The sequence below is a fragment of the Periophthalmus magnuspinnatus genome, chromosome 8 (genome assembly GCF_009829125.3).
Source record: "Periophthalmus magnuspinnatus isolate fPerMag1 chromosome 8, fPerMag1.2.pri, whole genome shotgun sequence".
In the NCBI taxonomy this organism is placed as follows: domain Eukaryota; kingdom Metazoa; phylum Chordata; class Actinopteri; order Gobiiformes; family Gobiidae; genus Periophthalmus; species Periophthalmus magnuspinnatus.
The window spans coordinates 28,815,981-28,838,115 of NC_047133.1; the positions used below are offsets into that span (position 1 = coordinate 28,815,981).

Genomic DNA, 22,135 nt, shown 5'->3' on the forward strand with positions numbered 1-22,135 from the left:
ATATATATATATATATATACATACACATATACATACACACATATACATATAAATGTGTGTGTGTGTATGTATATATATATATATATATATATATATATATATATATATATATATATATATATATATATATATATATATATATATATGGACTTGTAGGTATTTGCGAAAAAGACCAAATGATATTGCCTATCAAATTTTGAATATATTTTATTAAATTAGAACCATAAAGAATAATTTTATCCAGTCAGAGATGTTGTCAGTTGAGAACCATGTGGAAACAATATCCAGTTACTATTCCGGAGAAACCGTCTGGTGTATCATGGTTTAATCAGGCTAACATTTAATTCTGACATTGTTCTTTACTCATGGTTCAAAATTGAGCCTTGACAAATCATCATATTTGCAATAATTGCTATTTCCACCTCCATCAAAAGAAAGTATCAGTTTGCAGTCTTATGAGGTCCCAAGGTAGTTCCTTAGCTCCTCATATATAATTATAATAATAATAACCATTTATTTATCAAACGTAAATTTAACTTTTTCTCTATTTACAGTCTGTGTGTTTTTGGGTCGCTTGAGGTAACATGAAAAACGGGACCCTTCAAAAAGCCTTTAAGTGCGAATAGTATCTTGTTAGGGTGTGTTTTACAGCCAGGCCAGAAGGAAAAGTAACCTCAGATGAAAAGAACAGAGCGACAATAAAAAAAAGAGCCAGCAGAGTAGGGCTCACAAAGCGGGATCTGTGACGCTCTCCCAGCCAAAACCACAGATAGAAATCTAACCACAAAATCAAGGCCAGATTGCTTTAATTCACTGTCATCTCATGTTTTTTTTCTTTTCTATAGAGGGGTAGAAAAGGAGAGCTGGTTGGTACGCCCACACCAGCAGCCTGAACCCCATCCAGATTTACTGCCCCTAAATTGTTTGCCCTCTGCTTTTAATGGACACCTTCAGATCATCAGCTCTTAAAATAAACACTAGGAGTCTGATTACCTTCTCTATCGCCACTGCAGGAGGTCTCTGGCTGTTCCGTTCCTATCTGTCATGGCATTAATTCGCTCTCTTCACTCGCCTACGTGTTTGGGTGGCTGGAGAAGAGATGCGCTTTGAGGCTACAAGAATGGAAACTGAAGTAGGGGTCAGAAGCAGGGTGGTCCGCGGCTAATAATACACCTATCAGATGTTGCCGCACAAAAGGCCAAATGGCATATTTATATCTGCTCCAATGCTACAGCTAAAGGAAAACCAACAAAAGGGTGTGCTATTGCTGCTTTACAAACCCATAATTTCACAACAATGGAAGATTAGAGAAAACAAACTGTGTTGAAGGATTCCAAATTAGACTACAGCATTTTTGTATGCAATATCAAACCCACACATCTGCTCAAATAGAAGTATTATTTGAAGGACAGTAGGAAAACTGCACATAACGCAACACATATAATCATCTTTGAAAATAATTCAGGTTTAGCAAATATTATTTAGTAAAGCCAATAAATAGATATATAGGAAGCCACTACCAGATTTCACAACTATAACATTGTCTCCATGGAAATGTTATTGCCTTGACTGGAATGTTCCACAGTCTGGTATTAAACGCATCTGCATCCATAGAGAAGCAGGTTGCGCAACCAGGCAAAGTTACAGTTCAGATGTGTGAAGAGATGAGCCCGCTAATGGTAGGAAGGGATGTTTTGCAAAGTATTTGTTTTTGCAATAAAACACCTGAAATTGAAAAGAATACAAGATAGATAAGATTAATACTGTACTGTGGAACATTCAAGGCAGGGCCATAACCTCTCCATGGAGACAAGCTACCTTCAAACACATTACTACAAAATGTGCATAGCGCACCTTTGACTAATAACAGCTTCTTTCCAGCGGCAATATGACTTCATATTAATTTCTGTAACTCAAAACTAAGTTGAGTGTAAATTATGATTCATGGATGTGGGAGTTTTCCTTCATTTGAATAGGGCCCACAGGCATCAGGTGTGGAGGGGTTCAGGTGTGGGGTTGAACAAGGCGAAAGGACAGAGGGAGGGTCCAAAGTGATCACTCATGTGTGTCGAAAAACAAATCATATCTGACCTCAGCAGTGCTTTGAACACTTCTAAATGACACAGCCACAGGGGACAGGCTAATCTATGAGCAAGTTTGTCCGGACTGAAAAGGAGGGGATCAAAAACAGATGTAGAATTTTTGCAATCGTATTTTCACCCGATGACTCTGAACAGCTCTAAGACATTATGGTAAGGACAAAGAAATGTATATGTAACAGAATGATGGCTTCACTATACCGGGCGCAGCTGTATCCACAGTTAAATATATATGTAAAATACAGCCTGATTCTGACTTAATGTTACAAATAGATCATTTTAGTTTACGTTAAAAAATGGACACGTGGTTTTAAACAGTCTCCCTGCAGAGGAGATACACGACAGGTTCACTTGTTTTCAATCACACTCTCTATCTTGTTACAAAATGTACTCATAGAAGAGAGGTCCCTTTAAGCTCCTTAGACTAAACAAAATGTGTGAATGCAAAAATCTGCTTTAACCCTACAGTCCGACAGTTTCATATGTCGGATTTGGCAAGTGTTTCAAATACTGAAAAAACAGCAGACAGCAATGCCAAGAAACATCCAGCTCACAGATTATGAAATGAAATATAAAGAAAATAGGTGATTTCTTGGAAGCAACGTCCTAATCAAATGAGCTAGTTACACTAGTCTAGTAACACTAGACTTGTACAGCTTTATAATAACTACACTTTAATTAGCCTTAATAAAGCATGAACAAAGACTTCAAGCTACCATATGTGAGTTTTTTTTTATTTTTTTCACCATTAGATGGTGGTGTGTATAATTACAGATGGTAGCTTTAAATCAAAACAAAAAACGTGTTTATTAAGAGTGCTTCAGGATTAGTAACCAGTTAATTAAGGGTACAGGGTTCGCTATTAGGATTAAGGTATTAATTAAGTAGGTTCTAAGCCTGAATCATTCATAATAAACTATTTGTTCATTATGAATAAATTTCCTCTTTTTCATGGTTTATTAAGGCTATTCAAATGTAATGTTAGCATTAGGTTTAATAGACTATATCTAAAATCTGCAATACTGATATAACAAAATTTAAAAAATCATAATTTCAAAAAGTAAAGCTATTTTAATCACGCAAATATTAAACACATATCAAAATCTGTCAGTCTGTTTGTGTGCAGTGCCATCTAAGTGTAAATGTATGTGCTGAGGGTGAGTGGGGGATGCCCTCTATACAGTGAAAGTGATCTGACTGGATTCCACTGGCAGGGCTTTACACTCTGGTTGCCACGGCAAGGACCAGGCTGCCGCACAAACCACCCCGCAAGCATGACAGTTCAGCTTGCCAACCAGGCCAGTCACCCACACCGCCTGGAAATGGCCCAGGAAAGGTAGGCAGGAAGGGAAAAAAAACTATGTGACCATGGCAACGCTATTCAACGGCCATTCTGACATGGATCCAAGCGGGTCACTTACACTTGGAGCATGATAGTTCGGTCAGCTTTGTCCTCAGCATAACCTATTGTTTACGGATTATTATATAACATGCATGCCAGATAACTTTTTATATTTACATTCAAAAGTTATAGTTTATTAATATATGCAGTTATATTAGTTTATTAATATAAGAAATTATTTAATCAATTATAAAAATGGTAAAGTCTGATTTGTATTGATTGGATTCTCAATTTCAAGAAGAAAAAAACAAAACAAACATTTACTCAAGTATTATATGTGACCTGTTATATGTGACTTTTTGAACCCTTTTCACCATTTAAATGATATAATATTTAGTTTTAAATTGTTATGGCAACAGTCCTAATTTTTCACTGAATTCTGAAACCCATGGAATGCTTGACCTGCCAAACTTACTTCCGATACTGATAGTCTGTCTCTGAAATTTCATAAATCCCATTCTTAATATATTCTAAATCCACAAAACTCCGCATGTACAATAATTGAAGTAATATACTATAAATGAATGTCTGCATCGTTCATGATTACGGATCTGGCAACTCCATCTAACACTGTGAATTCTCCTCTCTGTATCCTAAAGTGGCTTGTCACTTCGCAGCAAAGAAACGCAGTTCATTTACTTAGTTTTACATTAATTACGATATTTTGCACTTTCTAACGCGGAAGTCTTTGCATTAGCGCCCACTTTACACCCATCTTCCCCTGACTGTCGCCTCCCCGGATGCTGCAGACAGAAAACAAGTGTGTGGTGTTTGAGCGAGGAAAGAGCAGAGGGAAAGAGGAAGAAAAAAAAAAACACACCCAGGTGCACTTGTAGACACTTAGAAACACTAACACGCATGCCTGCCAAGATTTCTGAACTTAGCGCTTCTGGCAGACGAGTTAATTAGCAAAGTTTGGCTAATTTGCACAAAATAAAAAGTAGAAAGTATGCGAGTGGAATGCTTGGCTTTGAGATAAAGTAAAGAGATGCAAAAAAGACAGATATTACTTTATATGATAGTTTAGAATATTTGTATGTTATGAGGGTACGAGGGTATGAGTCTGAGGGTCAACAATACTGAACAATACTGAAACTAGTTACCAACGTTAGATACTAATTTACTAACATTCAATGATAAAAAAATAATTGTGGTATCAAATGCATCAAGTTTTAGTACCGTGACAATATAGTACATAATAATGTATATAAAATAGATAAGACAACAATGAAAAATCTCTAAAAAGGGACAGTACTTATAATATTAATAGAAACACAACTTAGTATTTCTTTCTTATGACCCTAAAGTATAAGCAATTTACAAAGATGCACGATGTAAATTTTCTGCATCTCCATGGAGATGTTTTCCAGTATGAAATTACACCTTTTCTGCCTTGTATTTATTCACAGGTGTTTTTATTGTTCAAAAATGCCTTGACAATCATGCATTTATACTCGGAGCAAGATCATCTCTCCATGGATTTGACCTGTGGTGTCACCTGATTGTCGCCATGGAGATCAATAAGTATTATACCGCACTACCATACTGTGAAACATCCCAGGAAATGCAATAAATTCTCCATGGAGGCAGCAAACCCTCCACCAGAAAAGTTACATATATGCCCCTTTAAGTTTCCATCCAAAAATGTTTATCTCTATTGCAAGGCCCTCCTTCTTATAATCACTTCAACAACTATCGAAGGAAAAACGTCTGGACGCCACAGGCTTAAATGGACAATAAAAGGACTTGGAAGTATTGATTTATGGACAGCGTCTCTGGTCAATAGGTGTTCCATACTGAGCCTATACTTGCATGAACAGGACCCCTGCCCAGGCGACCCCATACATTCACTCTGTTATTCCAGCCAACAAAAGGGGGGCTCTCAAGGCCATGGGTGCATCTGTGAATGGAAGAAAGGACTCCTGCTCCTGGTCCCATCTGAATAGGCTCTTTCACACTTAGAGAGGCCTGTTTACTCTCCCTCAATAATGGCTCTAATTTTCTGATCATTATTGAGTAATTCCATCCACCCCCACACCCACCGTTTAACGCTCGCCCCGTCACTCAGAGCGCGCTGCTGAAAGGCCCAATGTTCACATGGAATCTGAAGGATGGTCCAGTTGTGGTTTGGGTGTGCTATAGAAAGATGGCCTAACGTTATTGCGGTTTGTTAGTTTTTAGCTGTGTAATGGAAGATCCCAAATTATGACAAACAGTTATGCTCATAAGATTGTTTGAAAAATGGTATTACTAGTGGACAGTCAATTGTTAATAGTGAAATTTCTCTTTGTGACCAAACAGTCTTAAAGGTGAACTATGAAACTTGGTCAAGAAAGAGACTTCCACCTGCTTGAGTTTGCCTAGCCCTAGATTATGATGGAACTGAATTTATTTATCTCCATGGAGACAAGCAAGTCAATGCCACCAGGCTTAATAATAATAATAATAATAATAATAATAATAATAATAATACATTATAATACATTATAATAAACTAAATTAATAAATGCAAGTTAGTTAAGTTTAAATTGTACAGTTGTCAATAATCTCAAATAGTTTACATAGATCTAATAAATGTACTTGTATTCTGTAGGCAAAATAATAATGGCATTGCATTATTGTTTGTAAACACTGTTGTTACCATCGCAAAATTTGACTGTTTTTGTCAAGAAAGTGTGTCATCTGCCAAAAGTGTCAGAGCAGCGGGGAGGGAGAGTGGAAAATGTCCTCCCTCCTCATTCCTTTAAATTTTGTATACATTGATACTTTATTTCTATGGCATCAGCAGTTGTGAATATCATAAATGCTCACAAGAATAGAAATCGCATTTACCACAATGATTCATGCATGCGTTTCTAGTCCTACTGTCTTGGTGGCGACCAGCTTGGCTTAATCCGCCATTTTGTTTTGGACCTGAATTCACAGCAGCAGCACCATCACACTGAATATTCGCCCTGCAAAAGCCGGCGGAACATATTTTAGAGCGAGAAGAAGAAGAAAAAACGTCTGGTAACACGATAGCTCTTTTATTCCAGACAGAGACGCAAAATAAGTTTAAAATCGCTGGGTTTGTCAGCACCCTGCTGTGACAGAGCGCCTATAGGAGAGATTTTAGGGGTGCAAGGGGACACACAGGGGAAGACGTGTTAAGCGAAAACAAGGATATGGGGGAAAAATGTTAAAATGAGGGGAGAAAGAAAGGATCAGAAGGAGAGAAGTTGGCAGAGGCTGTGTGTCGGTTTGAAAAGCTGGCACCTTCTAAACAGAGCTGCAGCGCTGCCTGCCAAGCGCTGCCAACCAGCCCCACTAGCCTGAATGTGTGCCCTCCCTTTCCCTTTGTTTCAGCATGGCATTTTGCATCATCTTTATTCTATGCTTTTCTTATTACTTTATATCAATATCATCACAACAATGGTGAATGGCATTTATTACCATTGAAGGTTTTTCTAGCAGTAGTGTTAATTTTTTTATTTTAATAATTAATGCCTAAAAGGTGGAAGGGAGCATACGTTTGATGGGGATGTCCGTATTCATGGTTTTCCGCTTTTTCTCATTAACAAGATATAGTATTTTGGTTGAAATTGTTATTCATTATGGCAATGGTCCTATTTCTCATCATCTGAAACCCATTGATAGTAAGAGCTTGTCCCGATTACAGGGAAGGTCTCTGCGTGCTCTGCTCCACTGGTCCGAGGAAACAAGGAACGCCACAGACTGTCCGGAATGTAGCGGCTGGGAGCGAGCCCGGAAAACAAGACGTTTCCTTTGGTATCTCGCTGCTCGGGCTCCTGCTTTAAGCCTCCTTCCTCACCTCTCTCCTCTGCCCCCAGCCAGAGCAGAGGGTCCGGCCAAGCTGCTAGCCCCTCCTGTGTGCTGCACGTATGCTTTTTAAGGGAACGGGCAGATTTCAGGCCTGGCGACGGGACAGAGAAGGATAGGGAAAAAAAAGAAAAACGAGGGGACTGGTCATGCAAATTCACACGCTCAAACGAAATAGCCCTTATAGCACAAAGAAAACATGTATGGGTTTTTCTGTCCTATTAAAATAAATAGTAAAATTCAACTAACATGAATTTTAATGGAGTTTTAAACAGGAGTATAAATCGTTCAATGTATGGCGATTAATATAAAATGGCAAAATATTGTAAATAAACAAATTCCAAACATGCTTTCTTTCTTTCTATAGATATTCTTAAAACGTCCTTTAACTTAGTAGGCTTAGGCAATGAATAAAAACAGAATTAATATGAGTTATAAATAATTTTTCAGCAATCTACTTAAATGTCAGATATCTTGTAGTATTAAACAAAACCACACCAGAAAAACAAATGCTAGGCTGATAAAACAGACACCACAACATTTATTTATTAACCTTAATTACACAAATAATTAAAAACCAGTGTACAGTGAAATTAGGATATAATGCTAATCCATGTTGCCCGCAATAAGCACTTTCTGCTAGAGAGAATTTTTCTATTTGCGGAGCTAGGACCTGACCTCTGTTTCCTAAATGAAACCTAATTCAATCATATACTCACTCTTTTGTGTTATGTCTTTTCAGTGTTACTCACTAAACTGGATAATTACAGAGAATAAGAAGCAGGTTTGGCCCAGCCCCAGTCCTCCGAGCCGTTCAGCTGTCAGACCTAAACTGTGGGGCAAAGTTGTGAGAGAAGCAGTTGTGGAGGTCAAAGCGTAGGGCCAATTCTGAACAAGCTAAAAGCAAAAGCCGTATTCAAATCTTTTTCCCAGACGCCTTTCTTTTCCATCTTTTCTCTCCCTCTGCTACTGCAAAAAAGAAAAACTACACCGTCTGAAAATCAGCCAGTTCGGGTTGTACGAGGCCCCAGCGCTGCAATATATTTGAAAAACAACAGCATCCTACACTGTCCCACGAAAGCTTTATTGGCAGTGCTATTTCAATAGACAAGTTTCCGTTGTAAGCATTGGAATCATACTGCTTTTTCACTTAAGGCGTTTTCCTAAATGGTTCCTTTCAAAAATGCAAGTCCCTGTAGGTTTATTTATGATTTTTTTTATAGAGAATCATCTAATCTTATGCGCTATCTACTAGAATAGTCAACACTAATAATTTTGTGAGTCTTATTTAGATGAGCTATGGTCACAAGAGGGGTCAGATTATTATTTAGTTTCATTATACAGTGCTGAAAAGGGCTGTGCAATATTTCACAATGACATTAAAGTCTAAGTCTAAAGTGTTGCAATTATCAAATGCCTATTTTAAACAATGTAAATCATGTGTTTTTGGGAAAATGAATTGTTCATATAATGAGCCCTCTACAAACAGAATGTAAAATTATTGTAATTTAAAGAAATTTAGGATAAGTCAGAGTATGGTATGAGCTTGGTCTCTGGGTCGATAGATGAACAAGCAAGGTCTGTCACTCTATACATGTAATGGTACAATGTTTACAGTGTAGAGGACATATCAGTGTTTGACTACAGCCCTACCTTTCTTTGTTCATTACATAACCACATCTGATAAGTTTGCATCCCTTCTGAAGCTCAGGATATTGGACAAACCAGATAAGATGTGTTTGAGGGATTATTTTGACGTGAGCAAGCGTTAAGTCCCTAGCTGGCCGTCTCGCCTGGCTCCCTGTTGATTCCCTGCTTTGTTCAGCTCTATTAAAACACGCTCTGCAGACTATTTGTAACATCAGAGCGATGCCTACAACATGTTGATGGGTAAATGAATGTCTCTCAAGTCCAGAGTTCAAATTTCCTAGAAGAACACCAATAAGAATACATGGGCTACAGGAAATTGCAATGTTATTACTAAGTAATGAAAGAAATCTCCACATTTTACTATTGCAGAGACCACACACATTCAGTGTGGTCAGTGCAGAATGACAAGCCAGACATCACTTTGGATCACAACCTAACTATTATTATCTGCAGAAGCAGCCTAGTTAGGTAGAGTAGTTGTTTTAACAGCACTTAATTTCATATTCAATCTAATTTCATACATGATGACATGCTTTGAGCAAGGGGTGAGCGCTATGGCAAAAAAGTAATAGGATGATTTTCTTCGAACAATAACAAGATTTTGATTTTATCACGATTCCTAGAGGCTACATTTTGTATTTTTCTATTGCTTTTAAGAAGTAACAAAAGTCATCTGCTTTTGATGAAAGTTCACACTTCACTGTAATAGGTTAAATCGAGCTGCCACACACTGACAGAGCCTTACAAAGGCTAACCAATAGGAGAAGTAGGAAAAGTGTCTGTTTGAGCATAGAGTTGTATTAAATATAGAAACAGTGAATCACGAAATGCAAATAGCAGATCATCACAGGGTCACATGATTCAACTGTTATCACCATATCACCCAGCCCTACTTTGAGCTATACAACCCTAATATTACATGCCTATAACAGGGGTTAGACCACAATTATATTAAGACAAGCTGATTTTTTTAAGTTATAATGCTAACATTGAGATACAAAAGTGAAATTTCAAACTTGAATTAGTGACATCATTTACAGTTTGGTGGGAGTAAATTACGAAAGTTTTAAGCCCATACTACAAATGGATTTGACTGACTAGGGTAAAGCAATCAGTTTATATAGGGGATGGCATAAATACACCGTGCGCTGCAAGGTATTTGCCAAAAGGAAAAACACTGCAGTCTTTTGTTTTTATTTTCTGCCGCCGTAGAGCAGACGCACACGGAGCAAGTCCAGCTCAGTCCAGCTTCAAACCGCTTTGATGTGTCCCTGCTCTGCCCTGCCTGTGAGCCCGGGCTATAATTGGACAAATGTAGAGCCACACACACACAGTACTGCAGGGAAGCAGAGAAGAAGCGGGTTGGATGTCCTGCCCTGTCAATCACACATCACATGAAAGCTTGGCTCACCCCAGGCCTCTGCAGCTGGGTTAGGCCCGTGGTGACATCAGTGGGAAGGGGAGCACAGAGGTGGTGGGATGGGACCAAAGGGGTGACTGAGAAGGCTGAGGTCCAATCGCTTGCAACCTGACAACAGATAGCTTCCGCGAGACACCGTACGATGATGAGCTAAGAATAAAACTGTAACACTTCCACTACAAGGGTCAGAACAGAGCCGCTATGTGTCTGTCCACGGTAAACTCTGCCTCACCCCGGTTTGCTGTCTGAAAATAGTGTAAAGGTAGCTACTGTTTACATGACTTACCTTATGGCTATAGAAATATGTTATCATAAAAAATTAGCTATGGGATAGGGAATGATTGAATATCGAATAGATTTCAAAGATCTAGATATTGAGTAGGTAAATAAAAAATGTGCTACAGTAATAAAAAAAAAGAATTTAAACATGGGAACAAAGAAGCTCAGTCACCATTAAGTTTTTAAACACTGGACTTGTCACTGTAATGGTGTAAATGCTTTAACAAATGTCTAAACTGAAATCCAAAAAGTAGTCATCATAACTACAACAGAATTTCAAGATTCACTGCAGAAGAACTAGCTGCGGTCGTGAGTGGAGCTGGCAAAGCGCAAAAAGGGCTTTACTCGGAGGGGCACCAGGCTGCGCTGGGAGCTAATCTGAGCGGCGGTTTGGCCCCAGAGCATTGTGGGACAGGAAGAGGCGCTCACCGAGTTACACACAGGGCTGAAAGGAGCCTGGCATGGGGCGCTCTGTCGCAGAGGAGCCCTGCACCTCTCTGCCAAGGAGCAGCATTAAGGGCTGTAACTGTATGCCAGTGGTAAGAGGAGCGGGATAATAGCCGCGCTCGCTAACTGTCTGTGAGCGTTTGTGTGAGGGGAACAGTGCTTACACCTGCTACGAATCACACAGCCACAAAACAGGAAGCTCAGGCTAAAGAACAACATCCAAGCGGACATTTGTGCATACATATATATGTATGTAGACAGCAAAAAATATTGTAGTCAAATGATATTAAATTACAGGTCAATTTGATAATAAAATAGCTCTAACAATACTAATGTATAATTTTAATACAAATTTTAATAACAATTTTAACACAAATTTAATATCTTTGAAAACAACTGTTAATTATTTAAAATTTAAAAACATCAATAAGATATACTGTTAATGTGAAAAAATTTCCGCTGTTAATTCTTAAAAATGTAACAACAAACCCTGTATAGAGCAGATTTTTGTGTGTTTTGCATTTTAAGCAAATTGATTTTCTGGCTTTACTTTCACATATTCTGTACGCATGCGTTTTTGCTGCTTTAGTAAGTGTTCATTCTGGATTTTTTCCGACCCGCTCAATGTGGAGGCAGAGGCAGAGCTACACAGAGCCATGGGCACCTTTAGACTACCTGGGACAGGGCCAACTTTGGGCTCACTCTCAGGGCACCTCAAAAGGAACTCCACACTGCTCACTGACGTCCCAATCATTGCACTGCTAATGGAGATGTGCTTTTTCCACATACAAACAGGTTTGCAGATGCTTTTGTTGACACATGGCACAGGGGAACATCGGAGCTCGGATTTAGACAAATTTGCACACAAATGCTTTAACAAATGTGGCGAGGCAAACATATCTCTAAGTAAACACAGGTTTGTGAGACGTGCTGTCAAAGTCTGGTGGATCTTTTTTGAGCAGATAGAAATGGCAACGAAAGCTCGAGATGACAGCGTGGTGTTAAACGCAAAGATGCAACGCTTATCGGAGCCCTGAGCACTGTTTGTTGTGTTTATCGCCGTTTGGCACAAGATCTGCTTTGAGCTTTATCAAGGCCAGGCTTGGCACAGGGATCGCGGAAGTGTATGCAAAGTAAATAAACTATGGCTGCATGATATTAGTAGATAAAAGACGGAAAAAGGGTATAGTGAAAAGTGCCATATCTGCGGAAGAATCTGTACAGTTGTATTTGACTATTTCTGAAGTACACACAAGTGAATCATAAAAATAACAAATCCATAACTAAATTTGAGACAAAAAAGTGACAACTAAAAGATTATTTATAATTTATAGAATATATATGCTTATAAAAGCATAGGTTTTTAGCCACACAAGTTCAATTCAATAGTCTGTTTTGCAATAATTTGTTTGTGCCATGCAAATCCCCAAAAAGGAATGCGGTTTTGTGAAGAGCTTGTAGAACATCCTTCTCCTCACATTCTTCCCTCCTCACCTCACCTGTCTTTATTTTCTCTCTACTCACAATACCCATGACAAATGCTAATACATAACATAATATAGATGCCTAATGCAGACTAGCTAGTGCGTACCTGGTGTGTGGACGAAGTAGGCCAGGTAGAGGTCCAGCTCTTTGACCGTGACTCCGATGTGGTGTGGCTGGACACACAGGCCGTGGTTGGAGCACTGGGGCGACTTGACCAGGCGCTCTCCGTCCGTGCTCTCCAGAGGGCTGCCCTTGAACAGAATCACCATCACCAGGTCCAGCCGCCACACCTTGTCGGCCTGGCGCAGGCAGTCAATTCGGCGGATCTTGCCCTTCTGGTCGGGGTTGGACAGCACGCAGCAGGGGGGCTTCTTCCCCGTGATGGTGAGCACAAAGTCCTCACGGAACTCAGGCCGGATGTCCTTGCGCAGCTTGGCCAAAAGGCGTGAGGCCCACTTTTGCTTGATCTCTGGCTTCTCCCCTAACAGCTCGTCCTTCACCGCACGCTCTTCATCCTTGGTCATCCTCTTCTCGTGCTTCTTGAAGTATTTGCGCTTGCGAGCCTGTAGGTTGAACCAGGTGTAGGAGAAGGCACGGACATGTGGGAGGAGGGCCTCAATGAAGGGATGAAATTCATCCTGGAGAAAGATGATAATAAGGTCAGTGTTACGTTCAGTTAGATATTTTGAAATTAAAACAATTTACATTTAGAATAAAATTTTATAATAATATTTTTTTTTTTTAAACGCATTTCTACAATATGTATTAAGATAACTGTAAAGTCGGATTATTTTATACATATAAACATATTGAAATTGCATAGTTAGATCACAATTAAATGTTTGGAGCTCTTCTGTCTCATTAATTCTTTAATACCAAAATAACAAGGTTATATAAAATCGCAGCTTAAAATTACAGTCTTATATCTTACAGTAAAAAACTATATTAACATAATATGCTATACAGAATGTCTCTTAAAAGTTGTTAAAAAGGATTGTTTCAAAAATAATTTAACTGAAACACACAATACATACTAAAACACACACAACACATATAAAATGTGCATGCAAAAGAAAGTGCTGAGCCGAGGTGCGCTCCCACTTTTTTGTCCAAAAGGCAAGTTATTCATCAGCGCTATAATACCTTCACTACATATCTCTGGGCAACAAAGCCCAGATCTCGCCATAGCGTTCCTGTGCCAGGGTTGCCACACACCGGTCGCTCACCACCGCCAAGCTTTGCCGCCACAAGACCACTGTTGAAATGTGCTGCTAAAAGATCAGCCATACCATTTCCCTATCTGCGCTACCATGCAAAGGGAGCTCCAACCCGACTCACATATCCGCAACAAACTGAATGTAGACACAAATCACCACAGAAAACCACACAGCAAGAGGAAGACAGACGGCCTGGTAGTTACCATTTTGCACTCTCATCATAAATTTGGCACAGCGTTTAAAGTGAAAAAAAAAATCTCCTGCACCAGTTTTTTTTTTTTTTTTTTTCGTTTCCTCCTGCGCTCCCCAATGTAAAGCAAGTGTTGGTTTGGCAGAGTGTGAAGAAATACCAGATGAAAAAGTTGGGGATTGTAAAAAAAAAAATAATTAGCTGAATATGCTGCTCACTAGAAAGAGTGGGCCAAAGTAAAGAGAGAGAAAAAAAGATTTCCCGGAATGGGCAAAATTCACGTTTTGCCGCAGCAGGAACCCGGCCAAAAACTCATTAGACAAAAGCACAAAATAACAAAAAGAGGAGAGAAAAAAACACAAAATAAAATTCCCAAAAAATTCCAAATGTTGTCAATATTGTGAAGAGGCAAAAACTTCAACAACGGGAACAGATAAAGTAAACAGTCCTTTGCGCTTTCCAAAAATAAAAAATAAAAAAAATAAAAAGTAAAAAAAAAAATCCTTGGCAAAGCGTAATTGGTGGTGTCTGTTCTGATCCCTGGGCCGGCACAAGGCTCACACACACTCACACAGCAGCACACACACAGATGGGGGGGCCAGGGAGAGCAGAGCACAGAACAGGGGAAAAAAATACAGAGCCGAATCAATGTTGGACGAGCGCATACGACCGCTGGCAAAGCCGAGTGCCGCTTCTTTTTTCCCCTTTTCTCTCCAACTCTCTCTCTCTTCCTCTTTCTGTTTCTCGCTCGACGTCTCTCGTCCTCTCCGCGTTCTTTCCCTAACCATTGCTTGAGTCTTTGCCAACACGCGTAGGGCCCACCTATTTGGCAACAAGATGCCTGTAGCCCAGCCAATGCGTTAGCTTCAAGAGCTGAAAGGGAGGGAAAAGAGAAAGAGGGTGGGTGACGAGGGGGGTGCTAGTGGCAGAGAGAGGGAGAGAGTGAGAGCACCACGAGGAGAGAGAGCGAGAAGGAGGGAGCAGGTGGGAGTGGAGGAGAGGCACGGTCTTGTCCGACACCGCACTATTTGCCAAATCGACAAGTTCCACTCTGACACCAAGGCAAAGTTCAGGGGAGCAAGTCTTCTCCTGCACCAATCCCAGCAGCCTCAGCCTTCCTCCATCTTTACTATGGCCGCCGTTGCCTCGTTTCTAACCCCCACTGTCCCCCGCCTGCTCTGCGCTCTCTCTCTCTCTCTCTACCCCTCGCTCTACTTGCATAATGCCACCTTGGCAGAGGATGGCAAAGAGAGGACACACAGCTTCAGAATCCCTCCAGACCCCACCAGCGGCAGCTGCTCATGGGTTTACCACAGCAAACAAAGAGGCAGAAACAAACCAGCCACACTGTGCCCGCACACACCAGTGATGAGACCATTAGAGCCACATGATAGGGACTGTTCAAGGCAGAATGGTCACCCAGTCGCCTCAGCTGTATTCTACACAGCAATGTAGTCTCCCTCTCCAAACCAACCTAAATTTACTCCCGAACTCCCGTTGGGATTTGGCGTTAGCTCTGTCACTGGCTGCCATGTTGCTTCATCGAAGAAGTCTGTCATTCATGGATGCACCTGCTCTGCAGACAGTCTCGATGGCTAGTCTGAAAGCCCTGCATCACAAATTCACTCACAGTGAGCAAACTGCAACAGACAATAATGAAAACGATGCCAAAAAAAAAAGAGAGAGAGAACTCTGTCAACAAAATAGATTTCAAATTTGATCAAACCCTCAACTACGAATATAAGAACTATTTATTAAAATGCAAAGACTAGAATTTATTTTAGAGGAATTCAGGACATTATTCTGCAGACACAAGCATAAGGCACTTAAAACAGAAAGCCATCATTCTCTCGCGCACGCTCTCTCTCCATAGTGCACGTTCATGCTCAAGTTCAAATCATCAATCCACTTCACTCCATCCTGGAGCCATGGAGGCAGCGCAGCCTAATGAAATACTGACTGTGACCCATCATCTGTTACACTGCACTGAGGAGAGCACACCTCTACATTCAGCCCCATTCACTGTGAGAGTCATTCAGCGCTGCCAAACTCTGATATATGATTAGATAATGGAGGTAGCCAATAAAGTAAAAGAGGAGGCAGTGTTTATTGTGATGCGTAAGAGACTGAAAGGTAGCCTCTGAGTCAAATATTTCGGCTTCAATCACCACCTGCAGAACAGAAATCTTAGGAGACGATAACTGGCACTTCAATGTGATTCACTGCGCAGCTTTTCAATAAAAATCAAGCGTCACTGGGGTCGCCATGCCAAAATGCAAATACGCCACTATTCACATGTCGCCCGAATTTGACTACAAGGGGGTTTCAGTCATTGTCCTTAGTTATGGTGCGTCAGGAAGAAAATCTTATAATATTCTGTTGCTATAACAGTTATGTACATATTTTGTTGTTAAATATGAAAAAAATGTTGCATTTAAAGCCTCCGTGGGTGAACACAAGATTCACATGTCTGTATTATCTGTTAGCACACACTGGGCCTGTACTAGCAGTTAACACAGTATTTTTTATTATCAAACCGATACGAGGTCACAATCAAACATACTTTAGGGGTCAGCTACTTACCTGTGCATTTATTTTGGGTTCACAAATTGTTTACAGTTTTTTCCTCACACGTCAAGCTAAATGTTGATGAAAATGCGCCTTTGCACTTGCTGCGTGAGCGCCATGTGCAGTTGCGCACTTACTGTGTAAAAGGCCTTCAAATGTGAAACGCGTCTCCCCTCGAAACGTCACGCTTTTAGGCCGAAATTATAGTCAAATAGGCTATTATTACACAAACGGCTCTTCTCCTCCATCACTCATCCAAATCCATTATTAAGAGGAAAAACTCAATTAAAAAAATTAAAATGCACCAGGACCTCTTGTTCTACAAGATGCTTCAAATGAATAGTTGAAAATGTAACAAATACATAGAGGGCTGCCAAAAGTAAAAGAAAACGCAAAAACACGTAAAAAAAGGAGAAAGTTAAAAACTCGCTGCCAATGAATAACGCGAGAAAAGACGCAGGGAGGACGCAGACAAATCAAATGTCAATAAAATGAAAAATAAATAATAGCCTACTTTCTCTTTTTGTTGGCATACTTCAACTGTGTATTTATTCGTGGCATAAATCAAACTGTGGGCCCAAATAATCCTTAATATTTCTGAAATGAACGCCCGCCCGTAGCGTCATCTCATTTTTCAAATTCGTTTACGTTCATTATATCCGCTGCACTGCTGTTAAGCTAATTATAAGCCGTCCATAACGAGACAAAAGAAATGATTTTCAAGTCCTTTATATTTCTATTCTCTGCACGTCTGACCGAGACTGTGGAGTTGGCTGCCAACTTGAGCTTAACTCTTTCAGTCGGGGAGAAAAGAGCCTGAAAAGCACATGCGCTTCAACCAGCGCGCTCTACAGTCCAACAGCGTCATACTCTTCAATGACAATGTTGTACTACTAAAAATAAAACTAAAGTCACTTATAATACAATATTTTGAATCTGTAGACTTTGTGTTTTTATATAATAATGAAAAATGGCCATTTTCGCCATATTTCCTGTATAGGGGATTTATTTGTTCCTGTAAACCAGCGACAAACCTTTATTTATTAAATCATTTAGGCTGTTTAGTTTGTGCAGTTGGGTTGTTTAAATATGTTAAAAGGACGAAAAACATATTTGAAGGAGGTCAAAGCACTACACACTAACTAAATGCATCAAATAAAAGATGTGTTAATTAAAGTTTGATCAATGAGTGTTTTTAGGGAGTAACCTTGTTTGGCACAAATAAGCGTTTAGCCTCAAAAACAAACTCAACAATCAAATCACTTAAATGTCACATCTTTTCATTTCTCAAAAACACACCTGCACTTTTCTGTTGTTGTGTTTATAGGAGAGGTTTAATTGAGTGACTGTGATTGGCTCACGCCAGCCCATGTTCAAACACAATGTCCCAATAACTAATGTATCAATTTTCAACACAAAAATGTGTAGGATATAGCTTTTGTTTGCTCAGGTGAAAAGGTACTAATACGTTAAAATGACCACTAATGTAGTTCAGTATACTTTTTTTTTTTTAACTAAGCTATGGAGAAATAAATTCTGTGTTTATGCATAAGCACATAGGCTATATGTGTGATTTTGTCATAATGGTCTTTATCTCCTTACTATATTTCATTTAACTTTATAGTATAGGCAATGCATATCTTCCTGCAAAATGTGTGATAGTGACATACTTCTGCGTCCTCCTTTGTCCTGCTCTGTCCTGGAGTGTTTGACCTCGCTGGGGTCACTGTGCATCTCATTAGACCAATTAAAAGTATGGTCCAGAGTAGCCGTCTGGCCCTCCATTAATGCTGTGCTCTGCTCCTCCGTGGCCCCGGCTCTGTCCTCTCCTGCACAGCCACAGTGTCCCTGACCTGGGAGTGTGGCACCATTGACCCACGACCACGAGCCAGAGCAGAGGAGAAACAGTCCTGACCAACCACGCGAGGTGAGATGACTCCAGCAGAACTTTAATCATTCGCTTAAGAGAGAAAACAACAATGTGCCTTTTGAGCAGATCCAAGAACATACATGTAAAAATCACATAAATATGAACTCCAATCCATTGTTTGGTGTGACTTCTTCATTAGAATTACTTTCATGTAGAATAACTGCACTATACTGTTCATGGTATTTGAGGAAATAATTATCAACAGAAAGTCAACAAAAGGAATAAATGTATTCATTGCAATTTTCATCATATATTATTGACCATGACCTTTCACAACAAGGCCCTAATGCCCGCTGTACACCTCCTCATTATCACACAAAAATACACACAAAAGATACTGCACACCTCTGCATTATTATCGCACACACTAAAACACTACAAACACTAAAACACCACTCCAGTTCTGTATTTCGGAAGCACAGGTCTTAATTTTACGGAAAAGAGCAAAGGGCACAAATGTAATGAAGTAATGGCTGCAGAATTGTGATGCTCCGACTTGTTGGTTGCACTTATCCCAGTTTGAAAACCAGCACATTACTATGTGTGAAAAATGTGTTTGCAATTTGTGGCTACATGCTAACGTGCCCAGAGTGGGCTATGGGGGAGACCAGAAGAGGATGAGGCACGCACTGGCATTCCAAGCCCACAAAAGGGCTCTGCTGATGGGGTAGCTTTGTCTGGTTTGCCCCCTGCAAGACGACAACATAAATATAGAAAGATAAATGTTCTTGAGTACAAGATAGTTTTGGTCCATCTAAATTTTAATATAGAATATATAATTTAATTCACTTTCACTTGAATTGAATTAGGACATGTTTTCAACTGAACTGCTGTTTGTCAAAGGGGTGTGGCTTACTGTTGTTGGATGCATATGCAAGTAGAAGTTGCTACTAAATGTGGAACATTAATGTAGTAAAAAAATAGTTTTCCAAAATTTTTGGAATGTTTTGTTGTCAGCTGAATACATGAAACTATCCAATAGTGTCACAAACTATTTATATAATATTTCATATCAAAGCATAAATTTGTGTTGACATGAAAATAACATATTTGTAACATGATTCATAGAGAATGGTTAATTTAGTCCTCTAGGCTATTTTGCTATGATCGTCTTAAAAGATTGCATTAAACAATATGCGTTTGTGAGTGGGGAGGCTGGACTTGTCAAGACGTGCAGATGTTCTCAACTGGGGCTGGGGGAGGGGCACAGTGACGTTTATACGCCTCAAGTTCACCACATGATGGAGCAGATAACTGACATGGTTGTGTTTCGAATGGCCGATGCAGAGCTCACCTGCGAATAGTCACACAAGTACACTCACACACATACTTGAAAATAGTATTTCATAGCGCAAATAAAACGTGTGTCACTTTCGCTTAGTGTTGTGCAAAAATTATCACATTACAATACTGTAAATCTGAATCACCAAAGCCATATGCAGATACATTTCACACATATCTATCTAGCGATACATTTTTTGTACAGTAACATGGTGCCTATACACACTTTTTACATTGGCAGTTGGCTTATGCGGCTTATTGTGCGCCAACAAACAAAAGTACTGAGCCAAATTTAGACAAAATAACAAAGCTAGTCATTTTAACTTATGCTGCTTAAGCTTATGTAAGTAGTACTTGTTTAGCATAGACCACAAACAAGATATTCACTATATCATTGTAACACTGTTGATGAAAAAGAAATATAATAATACAACTGGAACCAAGTTGGAACCTATGAACTTCTGGTTAATGAGTAAAAAGTTAATATATTATAATTATAATATTATCATTGAATCTAAACTCACCATGTTTCCTGTCCTTAATGTCACCATGAACCTCATTATCTTCCAATATCTACACACTACACTGTGAATGGCGACCTAGTGTGGCTACTTAGTGTTTATCTCTAATAACATATCTAAATATTCAGTTTTTATCCACAAATCTGCGACCTTTGAAGATGGACTGTCTGTATGGAAGCAGTGACTGTTGGAGGAAGGACATGGCCTGTATGTTGCTGATAGGAGGAGTGTGCACGTGATACAAGGAGCGTGCATGTGAGATGCTGGCCGTGCCAGGGCAGGCCCACTCAGCAGCACGGACGCCATGACCGAGTGTTTTCTCACTGAGCCAGCCAACTGACTGGAGCTGCTCACACGGCTGCCACGCTCCCGGACTACCACCAAACGGACTGCAAAAACTACACACTGACATTTATAAAATATTAAATATGATTTGATCTAATGAAGTGTTTAGTACTCAACTCACAATAAAAGAGGTCCTGGGTTTCATTTGGGTTTTGCTGGTGTATAGTTGCAAAATTTGAGACAAAAACTGGTATTACCACAACCATTAGGGAATATGTATACTATAATATGCTATAACCTTTGGGTTTTTAAATACAATTTTCACATAGTACACAATCTTCTTTGAAAAAAGAAAAAAAAACACTTAAAACATGTCTAATTCTAAGTAAATTAATACCAGTTTTGCAGCAGTAACAGGTCATGATCAAGGTCAGATTTATTTATTACCCAAAAGTGCATTACATTTTCAGTACTATATATATATATATATATGTGTGTGTGTGTGTGTGTGTATATATATATATATATATATATATATATTTTTCATTTGAAGTAACAATACTTTTTAGATTTTTCTTCACTCCATCTATTGATAGAAAACCAGCCAAGAAAAAATACACATCTCCTTCCCACAGTCTCACCAACCGTCAGTTTCCTGCGAACAGCTCCAAATAATAAGCAGTGTGCCGCTAAAGTGGTTGCTAGAGAAGGCAAACTTACAAACCACAGCCAGTTTTTCAGAGCATTTGGCCCACTGCGGGTGTTAATTTTCTGCCCGGCTAAAAAGCAGCTCTGTAATCGGTAAACACAGAACGCTCGGCCTGTGACAAATTCATTCGTTTCATCCCGCGCGGCCATTTTGATTCAATGCAATGATGTATTTTTAAGTGTCAGCTACATTTGATCGCCCCACAAGTTGAGATATCATGTCATTTTAACAGATCTAAGCAGCCATCTAGTAGCATGTTTGATGTGTGCCTAGCATAGCATACATCACACGGAATTACAAGCTCACTGATTTAGCAATAAGCTAACAACAGCAGTGCAATGTTGCGACATATGCAGTGAAATCATTGTTGCGAATTTGGATTTAAAATTTCAACACTGCCTCAAACGAAAAGGCTCTCCAGGTTCGTGTGTTAACTTGCCGCTTAACAAAGCTTTAGGGCTTATAGTCATACTTTTCAAAGAGACAAAACGCCACAGTGGTTCAAACAGCACAGGAAGAAAGTGTAGGGAAGAGAGGAGCCAGCAGAGCGCAGGGTTGTTTGAAAGCAGGCGCACTGGTAAACAAGGCTCTTGAACCAAAGTGACATTTAAGAGAATCACTCCTCTCTGAAGTATCGAGAAAATGTAAACGCACTCCTGTTTGGTCTTTGTGTGGTTAATGAGCAACTCCAGGTGCACATTTTAGCACTACGGCGACTGATCCGAGGGCACTGGGAACAAATAAACACATTTTATTAGAAAAAGGAGCAAATTACAGAATTGTCACAGTACCTTTTGGTTGATCGCATTGATTTGTGTTCTCTGTCAGAAGAT

The 22,135-nt window shown here is 39.6% G+C and overlaps 1 protein-coding gene across 16 annotated transcripts in view; it reads right to left on the minus strand.

The window, feature by feature from the left end:
- nfixb (nuclear factor I/Xb) overlaps positions 1 to 22,135 on the minus strand; it is a 133,169-nt gene that overhangs the window by 67,420 nt on the left and 43,614 nt on the right. For 9 of the 16 annotated variants that reach the window (XM_033970542.2, XM_033970540.2, XM_033970545.2 and 6 more), the window contains one exon: positions 12,708 to 13,239. In XM_033970542.2, coding sequence (XP_033826433.1) covers positions 12,708 to 13,239 — 532 coding nt within the window. Of the gene's footprint in view, positions 1 to 12,707; positions 13,240 to 13,744; positions 13,942 to 14,021; positions 14,793 to 22,135 lie in introns of those variants that run through there. The other 7 variants (XM_033970550.2, XM_033970539.2, XM_033970541.2 and 4 more) reach the window with 7 other exon arrangements.